Consider the following 26,094-nt stretch of genomic DNA (forward strand, 5'->3'; position numbering starts at 1 on the left):
GAATTTAATGATTATTTTTTTGTTCAATGTTATATCAAGAGTATCTAGTATCAAAATTAAGTAAACATTACATATTTTTACTTCACTTTACGTTTTTTTGACCTGAAATCGGCTTATGTTTCTGTTTGAAGAGAAAATTAATTACCTACGCATTTGTACCCAAGGCAATTCTATCAAAATCAATTATTATTAGATTTCTTCGTAAGGAGGTAACTCATACCTACATGTGCTATCCTACATTTTACGGGCTGATGAAAATAGAATTAGTAAAGAACTAGAACAGTCAATAAAACTTGTTATTAAAACGTCAAAATTTAAATAAAAATGCTATCAATATCTTGAACAGGTTTCTGTTATTATGCTCTAATTGCAACAAGGAATTTGATCATTACGTCTGACTAGCTCCCTGTTTCAGCATTTTGGTAAGTTCCTGTTGTTTCTTGCGGTTCCATATCGGTTCGCATAATTGTTGCAAGTAATAATGTTTGTCATAATGCAGTTTGTCATAAGATTTTTTTTCGAACCTAATTATTTTTCAAATTTTTATAAAACAAACCTTACTTAACTTGCACAGTTCTACGAATGAGCATTAAAATTTTCTGGAAAATTTACGGTTGCGGCGGAACAAAATTATGAGTTAAGTATACAATTTATGACAAATATACATTATGCCTTTCAAAAATTAAGCGGGGGGTGCAAGATTTTTAAAATCAAATTCGGGATGTATACATCCCTGTAAATACTTTTGACCTGAAATTTTAATTTAAAATTAAGTCACGTCATCAACGCCTTACACTACATAAACAGCGACCTGAAATATACTGAAACATTTGTTAACCACAACGAAACACATATTTTTTTACAACCGTATTCGAACTAGCCTAAGCACATGCTAAATAATCACCAATGGATCTTAAAACACCATATATTTATTTACATCGTAGTAGAAATTTAGATTTTATTATCAATGACACTTCTATCAATCTTATAATAGCGCCTACAAAAACAAATGAACCGCGACCGTATTTTTTTTTAATCCAAAGAACGCACGAGGCGTCTGCTGCCTGGCAAACAGCCGCCGGAATACAAGGACTCGCGCACACCACGCGTTCAACGGGCGTTCGTCCCGCCGCAAAAGCTAGAGGGGTTACAGCGAAAGTCACTCCAAATAACCAAGTATAAAAACACAGAACACCGATCACACTGCATCCAGTCCGATTCCCGGCTCGAACCACCGTCAAGAGGCACAATGAGAAAAGCGGTGAGTTAAGTGAAGTGTAGTGTTGTGCAAGTGACTTCAAAGTGTCCCCATGGATTGTGATACAAACCCAGTGATGTGTTTAACCAAGGAACTGTGGTAGTTTATTTATTCGATAGGCAGTCGTTTTTCAACTATCGAACGCGTAAGCTACCGATTGTCCTAGCGTTAAAACGCGTCCATTTCGTTACACGAAGGATTTTGTCAAATTTCTTGCATGTAACGTTTGTTTTTTGAATGGGTGTTGTATTACAGTTCTATAGTGGGGACGCTATGAAGTTTTGTTCCAAACTAAAACTTAATTAGATTAATTACGATTAACTGCGATGTGACAGAACAACGTTACACAAAGAGCAACACTATTATTAGTGGAGTGGATGTATTTAAATGCATTTCGAGCACTTTTTCACATTAAGTTTACATGAGTCAGTGAAGCAAAACAAAGAAATTTAAGAACCATGCAGTGAGCATTATATTGTTATCCCTTAGCACAAGTCATATTGATAACCTTTAAAAAATGCAAATACTCTTAATGATTGACCATAGGTCCTCTCAGAATGAGACGACTTGGGTTTCATGCTGTTTAATTGACCATTAGTCCCCTCAGAACGGGAAGACTTGGTTTTCATGCTGGCCGGATTCATATGCGATGTTTTCCTTCACCAAAAAGCTAATCATCATCATCATCATCCCAGCCTATATACGTCCCACTGCAGGGCACAGGCCTCCTCTCAGAATGAGAGGGCTTGGGCAGTAGTTCCCACGCGGGCCCAGTGCGGATTGGGAACTTCACACACACCGTTGAATTGCTTCGCAGGTTTGTTGTGCAGGTTTCCTCACGATGTTTTCCTTCACCGCAAAGCTCGTGGTAAATTTCAAATGTAATTCCGCACATGAATTTCGAAAAACTCAGAGGTGCGAGCCGGGGTTTGAACACACGATCCTCTGCTTGAGAGGCCATTGGTAAAACCTGTCGGTCACCACGGCTCAAAAGCTAATGCTGAACTCCAAATATACTTTGGCACATAAACTCAAAAAAAAAGTAAGAGCTTGTGTTCGAACCTACGATCCTCTACTAGAGATGTCACAGGCCAAACCACCAGGCTACCACTGATCGATTAATTATGAAAATGATAAAAAAGCCCTACACTAAGACAAAGATTTTAGATAAACAATAAATAACATCAATATCTGCATAAACATTGATCGAAAATACCATATAGTCAACTGGTTAGAAAACCTGACTACGAAGCTTGAGGTCCCAGGTTCGATGCCCGTCGGGGCAGACATTTGTATAAATAATACAAATGTTGGTTCTCAACTCTTGGTCATTTGATCTTGTCATACTAAAGCACGTATTTATTTATCTGTGTAAGTATGTAAGTATCTTGGTCCGTTGCCTAGTAGGTACCCATAGTTAAACTTGGCTTAGTTTAGGACTAGGTCAATTGGTGTCAAGGCATTTTATAGTACTTAAACTTCTTTACACAGCCCCTTACACAAAGCAAAGTGTTAGTAAAGCCTCACTAATAACAGGTCAAGATAAATCTTGCAAGAAATTAACAGTTATCTTACGTAACAATGCTTCATAGACGAACGGGTTTGATGTAAGGTCCAGGAACAGGCAAAAGGTTGATGTTATAACACTTGAAGTAACCTGAGAAGCTGCTACACAACCTGTTCCTGTTACTCGATAGGTGAACACTGGTTCCAGATATGCGGCCGTTGAATAAGAGAGGTAGCCAATTAAAATGTGCAGAAAAATACTGAGTCTCCAAAAAAAAACTTGTTTGATTAAGTTTATATAGCTGTTTAACAGATATCAGAATTTAAAGATTTACGTGACGTAGTTCATACCAGAACAAATACTAAAGTAATTAAACCTAACAAAATATTAGGTAATAACATTGACTCTAAATCGAGGCATTGGTTCTTAAAGATAAATTGCAAACTCTTTTCAATGTAAGATTATTAATAATTCAAAAGTATAATCGGTTTTAAAAACATGACATGAATTATCACCTTCAAGTCATATAGCGGTCCAAAACGCGACCTATATCCAGCTCATTAGAATAAAACCAATTTGAATGCTTAATTAATACGGCTAAAAATATCCAACTGGAAACGTAATTACGAAATATCAAAACGCTATATCCTGAATCACCTCGCTCACCTTAAAAGGCCTAGTGATTAGGCAGCAAACTAGTCAGTCTGGTCTGACCAAGTTACCGAGAAAAACGCGCAATTTTCTTACAACTGCGGAAAATTCACGCTAAAAGGGGTCATATAATATTGTGATTAAAGTGTGTTTTTACCGCTGAGGGGCTGCAGAGCGGTATTAAAAAATAGACATCTTGCAATGCACTTAAAGGGTTTAATAAATGCCCATTATTTTCATCTATGGTGCAAGATTAAGAACTCATCTAAGATTCGAAACATGGTTTAGTTTTTCAAAAGACGTGCGTTTTTTCCATTCATAAGACACACTTAAAAAATTATTCCGAAAAAACATGTCATAATTATCAACTTAATTCAATGACAATTCTCAATAAATGTGAGCGCAAAATATAAACAAGTCTCAATTACAGGCAAATTACTATAGCGCTTTTTGCTGTATTCAAAGTGAAAATACATGTTAATTTGTTGCAAGTATCTATAACCTAATATATTATAACTTAAGCAGTTAGGTAAGAAGTCGAAGTATTAGATTGCGTTGCGACAGCACTACGAAGGGACAATATTCTGAGAGAACCCGGTCGCTTGACCTCGTTCAATCGAAACCCATGTAAATTTATATTTTTGTCTGTTTTGTTTGCGTTTGGTTCGTATACATTGCATATTAAATTCCCCTTAGGTAAACAAACACCGACAAACAAAACGTATTAACTGACATGTTCAGAATATTAACATGTAGAGCTCAAAAATTTAACTTATACAATTTATAAACAGCAAACTGCTACATTAAAGTTGACATTTATGTACCTTACGGCACTAGACTGGCTGTTTGGAACAAAACCCGCGGCGCATCAATCATCAATATTACTTTAACACAACCCCTGTCACGGACGTCATCAAACTATACTGAAAGGTTCACAATCCGCGTTGTGAACAAATTTTGTGCGCCGTTTTGACGTAAGAAACGTGCAGTCTATAGGTACATAGATGTCGATGATTAAAGTGTTATTCCGTGTCTTGAATAGCATTAGATTTTATAACAGTTTTATAAGGAACCTCATTATCTGATGTATGTGGACGCGTCTAAAGAATCACAAACAATTTTCACCATCGTTAAGGATTTACGAGTCGTTTTCACTTCGAATGTGACACAAGTTTAGAATTATGCCGCCGATAATGCTAGGAGACTATTACGTGTTGTTACGTTTGAACACATAAATCTAGAACACTAGACTTTCGTTAGATGCATTGAAATGAGAAGAAACCGACAAAAAAAAACTCAAGCAGTTCAGTGGTATGAAGATTATTCTGACGCCTTTATTAGCGCTTATCACTAAAACAAACTGAAAAAACTTAGAGCCAATTGTTAAAAGATTTTTACACAGATTGTACCATGTTTAGTAAAACAAAGAGATATAAATACGTTAATAAATGCACAGATAAAGTAAAGCTAACAATGCAGTCGTGACGGAGTCTGTGGGAGCGTTGCAAAATACCGGGGTCTTGTAATGTCAACTAGCTTGAAGCTGAAATGCTGTCAATTGTACAATGGAAACCAATGACAGCTACGAAAATGAGTACCAATTGAAAAATATTTACTAGAATAAACTCAAATTGCAGGTACCAGACTAAAACATAAATAAAAATAAACATATTTTTGAAAGTAAGAGAAGGGTTACTGGATTCTTTATAAAGCTTATTCCACATTAATGTCAGTCCTACTTAACCTACAAATTAAACGTTAAAAAGGAATTTTAAAAAAAGCTATTAACTAATTATAGTTCGTTGGATATCGTTTCAATACTATTGATGAAGAACGGCAACTTCGATTTACATCTGCATAATCTTGTTTCACAAATCGATTTTTAAATAGTGACGTAACCATAATAAATTCATGTATTTCAAAGAGATTAAGTGAAGCCATCCAGCGACCGCAAGGTCAGCGGTGGATCATGTAACTCGACTCGAAATTAGATAAGTAGATTACATACAGCAATATGTTTATTAGGAAATTGAACTAGGCCACTGTCACGTGACTGTCAAAATTGACACGCGAGTTTATGACAGCGCAAAACTAACGTTTGTTTGGTGATGTTACCGTGTTGTTATGTCATGTTTATGTATCTTTACTAGTTTACTTTATTGAATGTGTCACGACATCGACAACTTTACTAGAATTATAACCATTGCATAAGTTTCGAAACTTTTAACTTTATATTCACTCTAAACTACTTAAAGATAAGGCTTAAATCCGACCTTAAAACCAACTGTTTCAATGGTCATATAAATATCACCATTAAAAATCTAAACTTATATTGATTATATTATGTCAATTGTCTTTCACAAGTCTCCTTGTGACTAGTGACACATTTATGCCACTTAATTAATGCTCAGCATTACCAATTTCGATGTCAAATTTCCCTATTTTCCCCATGAGAGCGCATCGCAATGCACGCTGCGCGTACGCAATCTGATTGCAATCATGCGCACTGACTCACGACCGCTTGCGAATTGGTGCAAACGTAAACAACACTCAATAAATAAAAGCGTTTGCACGTAAAATTACTTGGAAAAATCATGATTATGAAATTATTTGCATTGCTGTTTAACCAAAGCATAGGATGATTAAGATTATTACTATAGCGAATCTAAATAGCTGCATTGTAATTAACACTTCATATTTTACGGTACATTACTATAATTTTCGAGATTTGTAATTGCTTATAATTGTTATTAGTTTTATAATTAACTAGCGAATTATAATAATGACGAGTAAAAATGTAAACTGTTGCTTTATTAAACTCTTCGTCACGGTCCGCGTAAATGGCCTTTGTATAGCTTCATCAGTTAACTCTTGTGCCAACATTTTGAGCATAGTTTCATAACATATTCAAATTTTGAGGGCGTTTAACATAATTGTAAAGTTTTAACGGAACGTTAAACGCAAGGTTCCTTTGATTTTCCGATTTTACTATCGCATTAAGCAACTATAACGAATGAGTGGTTTTTGTTGGATTCTAGGAAACTAAATGATGACGTTGATCGCTTTCCAAGTCTTTAATTGAATGAAACTCTCATTACATGAATGCATTAGTGCTGTTTAAGTGTTTATTGATTGTAAACGATACATTACCACTGATAATTGCTTATTAAAGCTGTTGACAGCTCTTTTACGACCATTAAACGTCAGTAACACACCGCATATGTGTTTAACTCCCGTATTGAGTGTTTGTTTTCTTTTTCAGATCTGTTTAGTTTTCCTGCTGGTAGCAGCAGTGGCTGCCAGCGAGAAGAAGACAACAGAAAAAAAGGCTGAGCCTTTGGACAAGAAGTTGGACAAACGCGGCCTCCTGAACCTCGGTTACGGATATGGCATCAGCGGCCTTGACATCGGTTATATTGGCAACGCTCACGGTCACGGCGGCGCCTACAACTTCGTTGACGAGGGTGCCATCGCCCACCACGGCTACGGCATCCCTCTCGGAGAGCACACCGATGTAACCAGGACCATCACCCTGGTGAAGGGAGTGCCTGTCGCCTACCCCGTCGACAGACCCGTGCCATACACCGTTGAGAAACATGTGCCATACCCAGTCAAGGTACCCGTGCCCCAGCCGTACGAGGTCATCAAACACGTGCCAGTTCACGTGAAGGAGTACGTCAAAGTCCCAGTCCACGTCCCCGCTCCGTACCCAGTTGAGAAGAGGGTACCCTACCCCGTTCACGTGCCCGTCGACAGGCCTTACCCCGTCAAGGTTCTCGTCCCCCAGCCCTACCCCGTGGAGAAGCACATCCCCTACCCCGTGAAGGTGCCCGTGCCCCAGCCTTACCCCGTGGAGAAACATGTGCCATACCCCGTCGAAGTTAAAGTGCCCGTGCCCCAGCCTTACCCAGTGGTCAAACACGTCGGATACCCCGTGAAGGTGCCCGTGGACAGGCCTTACCCCGTGCACGTGCCTGCCCCCTACCCCGTTGAGAAGCCCGTGCCCGTGGCCGTGCCCGTCGAGAAGCCCGTCGCCTACCCCGTCCACGTTCCAGTCGACAGGCCGTACCCCGTCCATGTTGAGAAGCCCTACCCCGTCCCCGTGAAAGTGCCCGTGCCAGAGCCGTACCCAGTGTACAAGCACGTCCCGTACGCGGTTGAGAAGCCCGTGCCGTACCCAGTGAAGGTGCCCGTTGACAGGCCTTACCCCGTGCACGTAGAGAAGCACATCCCAGTGCCCGTAGAGAAGCCATACCCAGTCCCCGTCAACGTCCCAGTTTACGTCAAAGACCACCACGACTCCTACAGCAGTCACAACTACGGAGGCTCATATTATGAACACTAAGTGTTCAATTAGGTTAAGGCCCATCACCAGCGTATCTCGCCATTCACCACGGCCGGGACAGCGGCAACAAATACTCTCTTTTGTATATTTATAACGTCTAATGGGCGTACGTGTAGTGATAAAAGGTTACCATTTCTAGGTTAAGTTGACTGTAAAATAAGGTAAAAAACTAAAAATAAAAAACTTATAAAAACTTCCGCAGTTTCAATTTTAGATTTAGGAAGTGAGTGTTGATAATAGGTGACGGTGATTGACCTTCGCGTGGCGCTTTGTTTGCAGTAAAAAAACGAAAAGAAACAATGACAACAAATTATAAGTCAAGTACGAACAAAAAATATATTATATCTACTAAGAGAAGTATGTAGATTTTTTTCTAGAAAATAATTGCTACTAGAAAATAACACACTAAGTTGGGAATACAAAAAAAACGTCAGTGTAATTAGACAAAGGATAAATGAATTTAACCCATTTATTTCACGCTTATGAAACTCTTATACGATCAATATTTTAATAGATTATAACTCTCTGCGTAGGTATTGGACGTTGGCCAATATCCTTTACTTAATCTGAGATAAATCATTATGGCGGACTGTCATTCAACAACCAGTTGCACTATATTTCATAAGACACTGCCAATGATAAACTTGCAGAAATATTAAACATTCATATTAAGGAAGCATATCAATACTTGCATACTTATCGATCATGAAACCTTCCATAACTGATTTTTGCATTAACATAACAATAAAAATAATATTATGATTGCTTATTTGGAGTCTTTTTGTATTTTTTATTTAAACTCCAAATTTGTTACTTTTACGGTCATCCCGTAAAACCATATCGAAAATAAGCTGAGACATGGATGCACAGGCAAAAACCAGAAAAAGAGACCAGCGCTGGGAATCGAACTCAGGCTCTCAGCACGGAATGCCGTGCTGCGTGCCATACCCCTACAACACCACTGGACAGGAGTACAGACGCGAATTTCTCCTATGCACACATATCTCAGGTTGCTTTTGTCTACTACGCTACTTAAGCAGCAGCATTAGTGACATCTATGTTTCGCTCTCATCGAGAGACGTAGCACCCCTTCGGAACTAACCGCTCACCCAGACAAGAGATGTCGCTACTAAGCAATCAAATTAAAATTTTATTTTATTTTATTAAAATAAAAAAAAATACTTATACGACTTTTATATCTCTATTATATGACCTAAACTTAATTGAAATATTAGTCACTAGTCCAATAAGCTATAAAAAATACACATTAATGCTTATTTCAATGCGGTAGAGTACCATTTTCCTGATAAAAAAAACATCATTTCGTGTTTTAAGAATCATTTTGAACTCGTACGCAATAAGGTCACGATGTGGAGCAACGCTGTAAATTTGGTAACCTTGTTATATACCTGTTATAGCACTTATGGCTATTATAAGGTCATTATACAGCCAGATTGTGGTAGCATGGGAATGTTGCGGCATGCGATGTGAGAGATGACCACCTGTGGGGAAATAGTGGTAATATATTACCACCAGAAACAAGCTTTGGAATGTGTATCGTAACATACATAGAAAGCAAACTTTATTTAAATGTGCTTATCGTCAAAGTATGGCGATTGAATTGAGTCACTTGTATTTACCATATTGGCTTAGTCTAGGATCTACATTTTTGAAAATAGATAATAATGGACCAAGTGTGTGTGTTGTCCACATTTTTCATTTTTCAGTGGTTTGTCTTTCAGACATACAACGTGTTATTTTAGATTTTTGATAACTTTAAGGCGACATTGAACAGATCAAATGAAGTTAACTCTTACAAAACACTAGTGACCTGGCTCTTACAGTTAAAAGATAATCATAAATTAAGATATTTAATTACAGGCGGTAAAATTTTTAAAGTAGGTACGTAACTAAAGTATTTTCTAATTCACTCATATTTTGCAAAAAAAGGTTAAAAAACCCTAAACAGCAGTACTCGAGACCACGGCTACTGTAATGTGGTCGAAACGTCGAGATAAATATTACTCGTGTTATGTTTTAACGTGATAAGTACCGTTTGTGGTATTTTGAATAACAACTAACACTCAAATTCAGAATCACAGTCATTGGTTTAAAGGTCAAACTAATAAGAATAGGTAGTTACAATTATATGTGAGAAAAAAATATTTTAGATTTGGTAAAACATTAATTACTACGTAGTTTTTAACATAGAACTGAACTCTGCTGCCTGTCGAAGTTTACAGAAACCAAGACAAATACGGCGTATAGTAGGTACAATAACAGTAGTAAGTGTTGGACTCCAAATATCACTTATACACTTGATTTTGAAAGAAGTAACTATGAATTATATTATTATAAAAAGAAAAAATCAGATACACGAAGAACTAGTAGGTATTTGAAATCAGGGACCTCTAAATTAGTCAGTCAAATATTTTTTCGCAACTTCCTAGAAATAGTTAACATATCAGTTTTTTACTGATCTTAACAACAATTGACACTTACAGTTTTAATTAATAATACAAAAGGTATTCATATTTTATGACGTCAATCAAAATTAGCGCATAAAAAAACAATTGAAAATGTTATACAGCATTTTTTTCCACGTCTATCATTCAATCCATCTGAACCCCAAATTAACCCATATACCCACAACACATTACTACATGGAAAACAAAGCTGCATTGTACTATTGTTACATGAAACTCACACGTACATACACACGGGGACAAAAATGGTGTAGCAAAAAAATAATTAAATCTGTTAGCCGCTTGGTCGCGACTCTGCACGACCAGCGACTAGAGAACGATTCTTGTGTTCATTGAACGCTAACATTTTTAACTATAAAGTGGTTATTAGATAGACAAGCAATGTATGGCAAAATCGCGTACCACGCCGTCCTACAAATGGTTAGTTGGCCGTAAGGGTTTTCGCGGTATTCGATAAGTGCCCTGTCTTTTGTCACACGGTTATTAGCTATTGCAGTTTTTATGAACGACTTAAAACTGTGTTATACGCACATCGTTATACCCTCAGGTTTATAGATTTGTAGTAAATGAGGTATACAGTTTTGGACCAACAATCAGGCGTATACGGTTTAATTAGGTATAATTAATTACATAATTTATGTACTTTTTTCGTACCATAAGAAATAAACAAACAATAAAATTTACATACGGTACGAGATACCTCTTCAAAGGCAAACGTATTCCTATAAAGGTCTCTAACCCGACCTTAGAGTGGATAAGAGAAGCATTCAGCCTGGTATTTGTATTTTTTTTTTTTCAAATAGCCGAACTTATTATATTATTTTAACTCGTTGTTGATTGCGTCAACAATTTTTGTCTTCCAGTGTAACGCGAAATTTTCGATCAGGATATTTGATATTTCAAAATGATTTTAACAAATAAATGCATACTTTTGTCGATTTTATTTATTCAAAACACACTTATTTATTAATATAATTCATCATCATCATCCCAGCCTATATACGTCCCACTGCTGGGCACAGGCCTCCTCTCAGAACAAGAGGGCTTGGGCCATAGTTCCCACGCGGGCCCAGTGCGGATTGGGAACTTCACACACACCATTGAATTGCTTCGCAGATTTGTGCAGGTTTCCTCACGATGTTTTCCTTCACCGCAAAGCTCGTGGTAAATTTCAAATGTAATTCCGCACATGAATTTCGAAAAACTCAGAGGTGCGAGCCGGGGTTTGAACCCACGACCCTCTGCTTGAGAGGCGATAGGTCAAACCACTAGGCCACCACGGCTTTTTTATTCAGATAACTAGGATCCATCAGTTGTTAGTATTACTTATAAATATGTCGGGTACATGGTGTTAGTTAAATGTACGATGCTTACCGTAGTGTTAGTGAAACAAACAAATTTTAATAATTTGCTTGTTTGTCAGTACATGAATCATATGACAATGATTCATATACTGACAATCAAACCTATCTGCGAATGCCTTAAGACGACATATAGACTTTTTTTACAATATTGTAACACGTTTCGCAAAATTCTTTAATTATTTTACCTTTTTAATTGATTTCAAAGAAAGGAGGTTATCAATTCGGTTGTATTTGCTTAGTAAATAAAGTGATATTAGTGAATGATAACAAGTCTTAAGTTGTTGTTTGCGCCATCTATGTTGATAGAAAAGAAATCTCGCGCTACGATACCTTAACTGGATCAATAATAATAGTGAAGGTTTATGTATTGTGTCGCTAGTTCGCTTGCGCGCCGGTAGAGGGCCGAGTTGAATCTATGTCTACTTATTAATGAATAGAACTTAATAGAGTAAAGAAACAAAGTCAAAACAGATAACTGAGTAATACGTTTTTCTTATAAATCGATCTTTTTTTTAATTTGCTAAACATTGTGATTCTTTTTATGAAATGTAAATTTAAATTAAGAAGAAATAGCCACGTATATTTAAGAACGAGTAAGCTAAGCAAGTTCAAATTGACAGTTATTTAATCAACAAACGCATTATGAAGGTACAATTGAAGTACTTATACTAAACTCTCCTAAAAATAACTTAACTAAGTATATATACAATTAAGTCTAAACCCATTGGCTGCATTTTCTGTATCGTGATCCAATCGAGAAATGTAGGGTCATCCGATTTGAATGCCAGCTAGCGAAGACCTAAGAACGAGTATTTTCAAATTTATGTTAATTTCAACTCTTGCATGATGTCATTTGTGTATAGGTTCAAGATACTTTGAAGTGACATGTCCATGAAAACAAGTATTTAAAAAATATAAATACTAAGTAAAGAATATGAACATCGGTTCAAGACGGGAGCGCCAAAGTTCGCATACTCTTCGCTAGTCATACCGTATTCTTTGTCCGAATCATCGTTTGTCATAATTTTTTTCCCACTGAAACCTTAAATTTTTCTGATTTTTTTAAATGGTCATCCTATATAAAATTATAGGTTAGGTTAGGTTTGTTTTATAACAATTCTGAACAATTATTGGATTCAGAGAAAAAAGAGTTATGACAAACGATCGTTCTGACAAACATTACATTCGGACTTGCAATAAGTATCCGAGCCCGTATGGACCCCCCCCCCCGACGTTGTCACTTCAAAGTTGAACATCTCAAAACAGCTGAAACGATTTTAATAGAACATATCTAAGAACCATTGCTAGAGAACTTGCTTTCAAATAAAAAAAACCGCATTCAAATCGGTCCACCCGTTCAAGAGCTACGGTGCCACAGCAGACACACATAGCGGTCAAACTTATAGCACCCCTTTTTGCGTCGGGGGTTAAAAACAAACATAGACGGCATCACATCTATCCGTCAAATAAATGTAATCAGTGGAAGGTGAAACAGAGGGTTAACTGATGGAACAACCGACCAAAACCAACTAAGTACAATAGTACATGCTTTTCATCAAGCATGTGAACACACCACGAATCACTTGTTGGCAATAACGGATGCAACCTTTGCTGGTACATGGCATGTTTAATTGGTGTACCAGGGGTTCGCAACCGAAATAAATAAAAACATGTCATCATCATCATCATCATCATCATTATCCTCCTGAAGCCCATCATATAAATATTTGGAAAAAAAATTACAAAGCAATTAGAATCTAATTGTTTCGAGAATAAAGTCAAACTGCCGTCAAACTGTCATGGTGTAAAACAATAGGAAAACAAAAGAATTTCTACTTTGTTACATTGTCATAGATTTCTAATTCTCTTGAACTTATTGTGTACATTCTATTGCACATTGGGCCGCACGGGGCTATGGTCTATATACGTCCCGGTGCAGAGCACGGGCCTCTGAGAATGAGAGGGCTTGGGCTATATATTTCTCACGCGGGCTCAGTGCGGATTGGGAACTTCATACATGCCATTGAAATCGTCGAAAATCTTTTCTTCACCGTAAAATCCAAAAAACTTAGAGGTGTGAGCCAAAGCGCGAACCCAGGACCACTAACATTGAAAGGCCACAGGTCAAACCACTAATATTTCCAAATTAAACAATATTTTATCTACTTACGAAGTTTAGGCAGTAAAAAATTTCTAATCAGTTAATAACTAATTTTAGAAATACTAAGTACCTAAATGGCTTTTCTACGCCAACGATGTAATTTAATACTTTAATACATAGATCATTTTCTAAGAAGCTACATTTTTAACAGAGTGGTCGTGGACGTTGGTTGAGGATTAGTAGTGATCATCCATGACGGCGTTTTTGGAAAAAAAAATTGAACATTTTCGAGTTTGTAAGCGAGAAAGAAAGAGTGAAAGCGCTGTTGTCCACTCTCACTTGATCCTTGAGTCAAATATAAATATTCGTATTTATCAAAAAGTGGTTTATGATCCTAACTTCTTCAGATTTATAAAAAATAGCCAAGATCACAAACCAAATCACATATAGGTACACAAAATTGTGATAGTTTCACAGAATATTTTAACTTTGTCTATAACGTTAAGGAAACTTTTGATATCAGGCATTCTATGTTTAAGATTTTATCATAGTAAGATAGTGAAATACTAAAATTATTGCAACTGGTCTATGGACCAAAAATGTTGCGGACCACTGTGCTAGCGTAACAGCCTCGACTCTACGCGCCGTACTTATGTTCTTTTTATTCGTTTTACGTTCTTAGTAATTGTAGATTTAATTACAAACTTTTATTTAACACCATCTAGCGATGGAATCTTGTTAATTTTGATGTAGTAGTTTATTGGGATCTTATCGTGTATTTCTAATATAATTAATATTCACTTTTACTAAGAAAGGGAGCAATTTTATCCGCAGAATCAACTTCTTCAAAATATTCAACATGTCCCACTGCTGGGCCTTAAAATTAGAGAGCTTTGTAACTATAGTTCTCTCGCGGGCCCAGTGTGGATTGGGAACTTCAAACACATCACTGAGCTGATTTGTCCTCAGGATGAATTCGGACATGGCGTTGCGAAGTATATAGAGAAATACCAAAGGCCAAACCACCGTCACGGCCTCTTACGACCAAAACGTCACTACACTGATGTAAAATATGATATAAATAGTTACTTACACTATTGTTTTAAGTTTCAATTGAAATAAATTTTCGAAAATATAGTTTTATCGATACTATCGATGATTCGGCCAATGTCAACGTTGGAAAAGTCACTAATGGTCTAATGGTTAAATATTGTTCAGTTGCGTCTTAGGTTTAATAAATAATAACAATATACAAAAATCTAAGTAAATAAATAATAAAATATTTCAGATCACATTTGGCAAAAACGTTTCTCGATGGTGACAAATCATTGGGTTCGACTTCATTCATTTCCACTAAGGTGTTACATGAAGGTATAATTTTATTGACATGCAAATAAAACAAAGTCACATTAACAGTTAACTGGGCCACTTACTGGACAGTAATAGGGCTGCTATATATTCGGCTAACATATGAGAATACTTTAAAAATTATATGGAAGAACTACATACTTATATACCTAATTAATTATGATAAAATACAAAATAAATAAATAACTTCTCTCTACTCAAAGCTGCCTCCTTAACCTTTTTATACGACATGACTGCTACCTTCAAAATAATAATAGTTTACTATGCCTACATCATACATATTTCAACTTCGAATGGTAAGTACTTGTAACATTTTACTCTGACGAACCGGTGTATCACTATTTGGTTTTAAAAGTATGCAACTGAAGTTACAATGTTTTGGTTTGCTAAGTTTATAGTTACAGCGTTTTGAAATTTTTGCACAGCCTTAACTAAGACAAATATAACCATTTCTTACATAATTACGATGAAAAATGTAAGGAATGTTCTGGTACAAAAACAAATTAGGTAAAAACGCGTTAGCTAAGTTCCAGCACAGTGCCGGATTCCTCATGTTATTGTCTTTTTCCGTAAAGTTCGTAGTAAATTTCAGAAGTGCAAGCCCGGGGTAAATTCACGACCCTCTGAGGCCATAAATCAAACCAAGAGTCTACCAGGATTTTTCAAAATACTCCTAATGTAGATATTTATTTCATTAATCTTAAACAAATACAGGTAATGAACCAACCTAACTAAATGATTCCAGTAAACCACAACATTACATTTGTGGTTAATCTTTGAAAAAACAACTGGCATTTGTATATTCTGGTTTACCATCTGTCGTGCTGCTAAGCTGTCCAACACAGGTGTCTCACACAAACCTTAACTATCCATATACCGGGTGTGGCCTGTAATACGAGCAAAAAATTAAAACATAGATCGTCCTCGTTAAATTGAACAACACTAGTTCAGCGACTTTTAAAAATAATGGAGTCTTTGAATTTTCCTTTTTTAATACAAATTAAATACTGCTATCAATGTACGCCATCCTAGAACACAACTGACGTCGCCTGTCGCGCTACAAACATCAAGCATTCGCTTTACATTACTTCTTCGAATAAACTTAAAAGTGTAATAAAAATTAAAAAAAACTAATTATTTTTTAAAGTCACTGAACTAATGTTTTTCAGTTTGAGGAGTATGATCTATGTTTTATTTATTTGCTCATATTACAGGCCACACCCGGTAAATGGATGGATGGATGAATGGATGGCTGGTAAAGTATAGACTAATATTATAAATGTGAAATAACTAAAGATTATAGACTAATATTACTAAACTAATGTAATGTAACTAAATACTGTTTCTCCTAGTCTGTATAAATTAACTATTCAATGAAAATTAAACCATAGTTCACGAGGTCGAAACAAATAATTAACATTGAGATGGAGATGATGTTGAAGGTAAACTGGGAAACATTAAACTACTAGTGAAATACATAATTACTTTGTAGTAAACTAAGCAGTATAAATATTGTACTTATAAGTATATATAATATTTTAACATACTAAATTGTATCACACCGTTATTATACGTACAGAATTTTTCCTATTTACTCTACTAGTAGCATACATAATATTATAGTATAAAGTATAAATATGTACTTAAAATAAATAATATTTAACATAGAAATTATCATTATAACAGAATTTTTTATTTAGTTATAATTTAAATTTACAATTTTAGTATTTAGCTTTCGCTTAAAATTGATTAGCAAAAAAAACCTAAATTTTATAAAATTAGATATTTTTTGCATGCCAATGTATCTGGTTGGACATGTCAGCGCTCATTACCCAAATACATTGCATTGCAATATTTTTAACTCCATACGGCGACAAAAACGACCTATGTTTTTTCCCCAAAATCGTTTTAGTTTTTTTTAGTCCCTGTTTTTATTTGTATGGCAACCGGCTTGCCACCTCACGTATTAAAACAACCGACCACCAAAATTGCGAGCGGCGCGTCATTTTTTGCTCTTTTAATTTTCTCAAATTGGACGCAAAGTGCATTATATGTTGCGTAACAAAACATTAAGATGGTAAGAAAATGTCGCCAAGGAGTCGTACAAAATTACGTTGAATCATATGAAATGGTGCTAAATCGACTGTTAAGGAAAATAAATTGCACTTATTTCACACTGTTTACACTAAAGCATCATTTAAAGGATTACCCTGTGACTTATGGGTCAATTTGTCCACATTTTTGTGATTCCTTGACTTTTTTTGCTATATTCGTAACACATTTTGTAACCTGGTTTAAAGGACGACTTGCGTAAGCTGATTTTCATATTTATATTTTACATACTTATGAATTTCTTTAATATGTTTATGATCTAAGATTGCATGTGATTGCGACTGTAATTATTCTTTAGATAAAATATAAATTAATTTATAATTCATCATCATCATCATGTCAGCCGAAAGACATCCACTGCTGGACATAGGCCTCCCCCAAGGCTCTCACTCAGACCGGTCTTGTGCTTTCCCCATCCACCGCGTTCCGCGAATTTATAACTACGTAGACGGAATTTCAACCACCAAATCTAAGAAGTTCGCAGAAGTGAAGCCGCGAGCAAAATCTATTCTACATATACATGTGCATCCCTATTTCAGATGGTCTCACGATAACTTGAAAAACGACTATATTGATTTCAACCATCATTTTCTTTAAGTTTTCTAATATTTTGTAGAACGTTCATAAGGGAAAATAATAAGAAAGATGCCCAGAAAAATTAAAATAACTTTACGACTACATAGGTATTTTTTTCAAATGTGACCACTATGCACTAAGCGTTACATTACAACAGCAGGAATGTTTGACGCGGCTTTTTTATGCAGCAATAATGAAAACTCCCCACGAATTTTGATATATTTCAGAATTTCAATTCATTTGAAAGGTCTAATTGCGAAACAGCGGATAAAGATAAGTTAAGTACCTATTAATAAATTATAAACGAAGAGGATCCTAAAACTTCTTATTTTTGCTACCTTTCTATCTCGCTAGTACTTTCTAGTCTATCCGCTTCATTTCGTCAGAAATAAAGTGCACATTATTTAACAGAACATACTTTAAGGTCTGGCGAAATATCGTTAGCCATTTTTTTTTATTAATTACGAGTATATCGTTATTCTATTGCGCGGCAAGGTCGTACAATTTTATAAACACCGAAGAAAGGAGGTTACCATTCCAAATGTAGGTAAGTAGTGCGTCCTTGGTGCCGTCGGTAGCGTTTTTCATTTAATTAACAAGATTCTTTGTAATTTTTTCATTAATTATTTTCTTTAGATTACAGATGAAATGTATTGAGTATGTGGAGTTTAACCAAGAGTAATTGAATTGTATTGTATCTCTACAAAGGTTAAAAGGGCACCAAATTAATGTCCATATAAATAGAAGCCTTTGGTAGTCTGGTGGTCTGCTCTATGTCCTCTCAGCAGAGGGTCGAGAGTTTTCATTTTCACCACCTTTGAATTTTCATCATCATTATATACTTCCCACTGCAGAACACAGGCCTCCTTGCAGAATGAGAGAGCCTGCTTGGTAGTATGCTCAGTGCAAATTGGGAATTTTAAACAAAACACATCGTTGAATTTGCACGTTGGCACATGCTGAGCTGAGTTCTTTTGGCATCACACTACAGCACAACGTTTCTAATTTTTCTCTCTTCTATTTATGTTTTTACTGTGTCTTTGTTGTGATGTAGTGTTTTTTTATGTCAATAAATGTTGTGAGTTTGAGTGAATTTGAGTTTGAATTTCTTAGTAGAGTTTGTTTGTGCAAGCCCAGGTTTGAATGCATGACCCACTGTTTGAGAGTCCATAATATGTGAAACCACTTGGTTACCACAACTTTCTGAGTTTCACAGCGAAGCAACTCAATGGTGTGTGTGAAGTTATCAATCCGCACTGGGCCCTCGTGGGAACTACAGCTCAATTCCTCTCGGTGTGAGAGGAAGCCCGTGGCCATATTTTTTTCTATAGATCATGCTTTGCTGATAGGTAATGTAAAATATAAATAGGCAGTAGATTCTTAAAAAAAATATTGTACCAAAAATCTGAATTTCGCATATAACGCTACGAAAGTCTAGCTTAAAACTCAGTAAGGAAGTAGCAGAATCTTTTCCTGTTGGAATGTATTTAGTTAACTATGACTAACCAACCTTGTCACTTCAAAAGTTAGACAAAAAAGACTTCTAATTTTAAACTAAAACTAACTTAGATTTCGTTTCTATAATTACATCGTTTCCGGCTGCTGCTTGTGAAAGGGTACGTCTGCTCTTCTTACATACATATATAAATTACATACTATATATTTCATGTTCACTAAAACCGCGTATGTGCACGAGCGATGTATCAAATATACGTCATTTTGCATTCGCACAGCTGATGTATTAACGGACTCAAGATACTCATGATGTAACGCTTCTGCATCAGTTTGAGATAAATTGTATCATTACAACTTCACGATTAGGTGCTAATCATAAAATTTGCAATAAAAATGCGACGTGTGGATTTTGAAATTAGGACAGACTTCTTATACAAGGTGTTAATTAAGACACTGTAAACCTCAGACACCCTAAATAATAACAGAGTTTTTTTTTTGACATAATACTAAATATATAAATATCATGGGACACCTGACACCAATTGACCTAGTCCCAAACTAAGCAAAGCTTGTACTATGGATACTAGGCAACGGATAAACATACTTATTTAAATAAATACATTCTTAAATGCATATTAAAAATCCATATTAAGAATCCAACATTACATGAATACAAATATTTGCCCCGGCCGGGAATCGAACCCGGGACCTCGAGCTTCGTAGTCAGGCTCTCTAACCACTTGGCTATCCGGTCGTCGCAAGTTAATCAGTCTGTCTTTATTTTTTCCTGTTTTCACCTTTGTTTACTTTATTTGGTTTTTGCCACTGTTAAAATAAATTAAAAACAAGTCTTCATCGTAACCTATATTCTTCCCACTGCTGGGCACAAACCTCCTCTCACAATGAGAAGGTTTGTGCCGTAATTCCCACGCTGGCCCTGTGCGGGTTGGGAAATTCACATACAATTGAATTGTTTTATAGATATCCTTACGATGTTTTTCTTCATCGTAAAGCTCCTGGTAAAATTCCAATGTAATTTTGCACAAGAAGTTCCAAAAACCAGATGCAAGTCAGGTTTTAAACCCACAATCATTTAGTTGAGAGTTGAGAGGTCATTGGTCAAACAACTAGTATACAGGGTGTGGCCTATAACACGAGCAAATAGTTAAAACATAGATCGTACTCGTCAACCTAAACAACATTAGTTCAGCGACTTTTTTAAATAATTAGTTTTTTTTTTTTTATTTGGCTGGATGGCAAACGAGCAAGTGGGTCTCCTGATGGTAAGAGATCACCACCGCCCATAGACACCTGCAATACCAGGGGGATTGCAGATGCGTGGCCAACCTAGAGGCCTAAGATGGGATACCTCAAGTGCCAGTAATTTCACCGGCTGTCTTACTCTCCACACCGAAATACAACAGTGCAAGCACTGCTGCTTCACGGCACGATTAGCGAGCAAGATGGTGGTAGCAATCCGGGCGGACCTTGCACAAGGTCCTACCACCATATTACTATTACACTTTAAAGTTCATTCAAAGAAGTAATTTAAAGCAAAATGTTTGATGTTTGTAGCGTGATCAACGTCAATTAAGGTCAAGGATGACGTGAAAAAGGAAAATCTAATCACTCCATTATTTTTAAAAGTCGCTGAACTAATGTTGTTCGGTTTGACGAGTACGATCTATGTTTTAATTATTTGCTCGTGTTACAGGCCACACCCGGTATAACCATCTTAAGGAATGTTTTTTCATCAAATGACATGTACATTTATTTTAAGTTTAATAATAAAAGTTAATTATCTTTAACTTAAAGATTTTGACATTTGAAAAATAAAAAAAATGCATATAAATGCATATTGTGGAAAACTACACGCCTCCACTAGTGGCATAATGTGGTGAAATCCTTATTTATTTAATTAATATATATGTGTAACTATCACTTAGATTAAGCCAAACTAACAACATGACGTGTCTAAGAATCATGATTTTCGCATCATGATTCGCGCAGTTTGTCTACCTATCCGTTTTGCTCCACATACGGCGGTGGACATCTTACACATGCGACATTGCTAAATTTCCTATTCATTTCTAACCGCAAGGTAACATTTCATAAGCAACTATCATAATTATTATGTACAATACCTAAGACTGCATTGTACGAAATAATTACAGTACAGTTCAGTATCAAGATGTAGACACATTAGAATGGGTTTGAGATTATGATTTTCAATAGATACTCGTACTAGGTATCTGATTTTTCGTTCGCTGTTTCACCTTGGTTGACTTAGCCGTGGTCGTCTAGTGGTTCGACATTATTGCCTCTCAAGCAGATGGTATATTCTCAATTCGCCGGATTCCTGTTTCGCCGGGTACTTGTTTCGTCGGATTCTTGTTTCGCGCGATTTTTTTGATCAGGAAAAACTATAGAAATATTGCGGCTTTACCTATCCATTAAATAAAAAGGCAGATGTTTCGGTACCTTATTAAAAATTGCCAAAAAACAGCGGACGTCCTACGGCTGAGATGATGATAATGATGATGACACGCCGACCAAAATGAACAATCGACACTTATCAGTTTTTATAAGGAAAGCGACACAAAAATCCCACTAACATTATAAATACGAAAGTTTGTAAGTCTGTTTGTTTATTTGTTTGTTTGTTACTTCATCACGTCTAAATCCCTTATCCGATTTAGATGAAATTCGTTATAAAGATAGATTGCGTCCTGGGAAAGGACATAGGACAGTTTTTATCCCGAAAAATTACATAGTTTTTTTTTAATTCAACTGGATGGCAAACGAGCAAGTGGGTCTCCTGATGGTAAGAGATCGCCACCGGCCATAGACACCTGCTACATTAGGGGTTTTGCAGATGCGTTGCCAACCTAGAGGCCCAAGATGGGATACCTCAAGTGCCAGTAATTTCACCAGCTGTCTTACATAGTTCCCGCAGGATAGTGAAAACCGAATTCTACGCGGACGAAGGCTAGTATAGTCTTAAAATAAAACCTGGTGTTCTTGAATGTAACATCTAAATTAATCCAGCAATTTGTCTGATGCAGTTAAGTTTATGTCACTGAATTTTATCACTTGCTAGTTTAAAAAGCTGTAACTCAAACACCTGTAAATAGGAACCTTGTATCGTAACAACAAGGTATTAATTAATTAGATATGAAGAAATTTTAAGATATAACCATTTATTTCTACGGCCACAGCTCACGATTACTTACGTAATAAGTTAGAATTTGATAGGTCGTGGCCCTTTAAGTAATTAATCAATAGTTTAAATATTTTTTTATTGTTACCATAAAAGTTAAGCCGACCGTGGGGTTAGCCAAGTGGTTAGAGAACCTAACTACGAAGCACGAGGTCCCGCAGTCGATGCCCGGTCGGGCACACATTTGTATCAATCAATCAATCAATCATTAGGCGCCATTTCCTGGGCAACCGCGTCGTGGAACAGTGGAACAGTTTGCCCGAGACAGTGATCAGTGCACCTTCAGTGAATACTTTTAATAAAAACAGACTTGATAAGTACTTTGAAGACAATTACACAAGTGAACAATGATATGCACGCATCAGCTATAAGCTGCCTGTGCATTATATAGATAAATAAATAAATAAATAAATAAATCAATCAATCATTTATTTGCGATAAAAACATACTTAAATGCATGCAAATACAGTTTTAGATGAGCGGTATGAATAATATGAATGATTTTTCTCAAGTCTTATTCGAGTATTATATATTTATCTATATAAGAACGTGTATCCTTTGCCTAATAAACATAGCACTAGCTTTACTTAGGTTGAGACTGTAGGTCAATTAGTGTATGTATGTAAATACTTTATTGTACATAAAACACAAAAATAATACAAAAAGAAAACAACAAAACAAAAGAGTACAAAGGCGAACTTATCCCTAAAAGGGATCTTTTCAAGCTAACCTAAACAGGAAAGGAAAACTTAAAGATAGGCGAACAGATTAGTGTTAATTGTCTAGTAATATTTATAACCAATTTATTTCAGTTAGGTGCGATATTTCTTTTCGAATATGAGAATAGAATAACAAACAAAAAAACAAAACAAAAACAAAAAACATCGTGAGGAAACCTGCACAAACCTGCGAAGCAATTCAATGGTGCGTGTGAAGTTCCCAATCCGCACTGGGCCCGCGTGGGAACTATAGCCCAAGCCCTCTTGTTTTGCGAGGAGGCCTGTGCCCAGCAGTGGGACGTATATAGGCTGGGATGATGATGAGAATAGAATATCTGCCAACTTTTATGAGGTCTTATTCCACCCAAACCTTTCTTCCACAGGTCGACCAGGCCTTACTACGAAGTGCAAAATTCGAACTTCGTATCTTGCTGTCCCGTTGACGCTAATATTATTTAATACGAGAGTGAGAGGGACGGTACGATACGAACTTCAATTTTCGTAGCAGCCCCACAGAACTAAGCTGGGTCTTTAATTTAATTTGACTAGCGTTCTGCAGAGTATATAATTTTTAAATTCAAATTCAAATCAAATTAAAATAAGTTGCGATGGCCACTTTTACAGGTATTTATTTTAAACTAGCAGCGTATTTTGATCTAAATCAGTTCAGCTGTTTATACCTGAAAATAAACCAACAAATCAACTTACAAACTTTCGCATTTACAATACGAGTATATATTGGACTAATTACATTTTCGCAGGACTTTATCTTTAGCGAAACCGCTTTGTGCAATTCGAAAACAATTCAATGGATAATTTAATGAATAATATAATAAGGGATAACAAAAAAAGAGTATAGTTGTAGTCAGTTAATGCTTCGATTTTTAACCGACGACGGCAAAGCCAAATGGAACGGTAATGGTTTTAGCAGTATATGTATGTTTGTATTTACGCATGTTTAACTAACTAATAACAATAACCAGTTTAATGTACTGTGAGAATTTTCAAAACTTAATGTTCTCAGTATCCTAAACGGCACAGTGCTATGTGAGATTGCGACAAAGATGGCGACCTAACTTGACTATCCGATACTGAGTTATGATACCTTTGTCATATGATTATGTTTATTGAATTACAGGAATAGATGATATATTGTTCGTTTATTAAATGGAGTGTCTCTAAGAGATATCTTTAAGCGTAAACGACAATTTCAAAATGTGGGATTCTTTGGTTATGGAAATCCTTACCGATAAACATAAAGCGCGCAAAGTGCTTACTTATCTTAAAGTCTATTAGGGGGCAGTATCATAGTTAGTGTATTGATATGTTGCTAAATATCTACCTGTTTATATTTAGTGAATTGAATGTAGGTCTGGCTAGGTTTACGTATTTTTTTACTGTTCAAATCAAAATTGCACCAACTGTTTAAATCTTTTCTTTACTTATTTCTATTGCAAAGGTTGCTTGGAAGAGACCTCTCTGAATCGATAAAATCGCCTAATGTGTACTTCGGATTTTTTGCTCTACGTAGGTCAGGTTGTACAACCACCGTTTTCTTTCTCTGCTTTTTTTTTTTTTTTTTCTACTAAATTATGGTGTTAAATGAAGAGTCATTTTATTGTATTGTATTGTATTTTATTATTACTTTCAAGTTAGTTTTTATTGCACATAATTGTCTTCATATTGGTTTTTAATAGGGTTCTTTATCTTGACGGTAGAGTTGTGTTTCCTATTTGTTCCTTCGAACATCTACATTATGTTACACTCCTGTCTGTATTAATCGATGTTCATGCCAATATCGATTCTTCCTGTTCGCAATTCTGCACAATCTGAATTCCACGCAATAGTATTTCACCACATTCGCCATTGTGCACAGTCATTATTTGTGTACAGTAGCGATTCTTCCTGTTCGCAATTCTGCACAATCTGAATTCCACACAATAGTATTTCACCCAATTTTGTAATTTCTAAACTACAGGTAAAAGCGAAAACGGCCTGATTGGTGCAAAGTTATACAACTAATACTCGTCGAACAAGTCTGGCATTTTATTTACTGGATTAATTACCTTTTAATAATTAACATCCTTTACACTCATTACAAAATGCACGAGTATTCATCATCAGGTACCTATTACAACTTTAATGGCAGGAAAATAATCATCGATGATAATAAATACAATAGCATCAACTGCACCGGGTGTTTGAAATTATAAAGTAACTAAATAAGTAAAGTAAGTAAATAATTATAAAGATAACTAATGTGATCAGTAAACACGCATGTGAGTATTTCTGAAAAAGTTGTCCCGTCATGAAATTGACAAGAAATCAGTTTTGTCAAGAAATTATTAACCCTAACGAGGGTTATAAACGAGATTATAAAACATAAACTGCATAAAACATCCAAAATTTCTTGACGTCAGGAAAACGTCACGAAATCTTGTGAGGAAAAAATAGTAATTTTGTAACTACATCAAAACTCTACTTTTTATCACTTTTACCACAAGGTTTTCTATATTTTTAAAAACAATATTACTTCTATTTTGTGGTGAAATAGCGTCAGGAAATATATATATTTTTTTAAATAAGTGGACAATTGAAAAATTGAATAATGGTCAATTTTTTGAGAAAAAGTCATGTGCGAGTAATAACGAGATATTTTAGGTAAACCATACAAATTTTAGCTACAATGTGTTAAATAATTATCTAAAAACCTGAGAGTAGTTTGTTCACAATCGGAAGGAGGACCAATTACACTATATTTTCAACCAGGTTGCGTTTTTTTAAATCCCTCTTTTGCTGTGTCAATTCTAAAAGTTCACAGTAAATATAAAATACGTCAATTCAATTATAAAAATACGTCTTCTTTAAAAAAATAATTTAATAGAAAAAGCTCCATCGCTCCAAATACTAAAATTATACTTTGCTTGCCTGA

General features: G+C 35.7%; 2 protein-coding genes across 2 annotated transcripts in view; one reads left to right on the forward strand and one right to left on the reverse strand.

Moving 5' to 3' along the window:
- Positions 1 to 26,094, reverse strand: part of Ance-3 (angiotensin-converting enzyme Ance-3) — a 186,839-nt gene that overhangs the window by 84,471 nt on the left and 76,274 nt on the right. The window lies entirely within an intron of this gene.
- LOC141427267 (uncharacterized) lies at positions 1,052 to 7,954 on the forward strand. Its single transcript, XM_074086545.1, has 2 exons — positions 1,052 to 1,261; positions 6,679 to 7,954. The coding sequence occupies exons 1-2, from the start codon at positions 1,250 to 1,252 to the stop codon at positions 7,759 to 7,761; spliced, it is 1,095 nt and encodes a 364-aa protein (XP_073942646.1). The 5' UTR covers positions 1,052 to 1,249; the 3' UTR covers positions 7,762 to 7,954.

The sequence above is a fragment of the Choristoneura fumiferana genome, chromosome 4, assembly GCF_025370935.1.
Source record: "Choristoneura fumiferana chromosome 4, NRCan_CFum_1, whole genome shotgun sequence".
NCBI lineage: Eukaryota > Metazoa > Arthropoda > Insecta > Lepidoptera > Tortricidae > Choristoneura > Choristoneura fumiferana.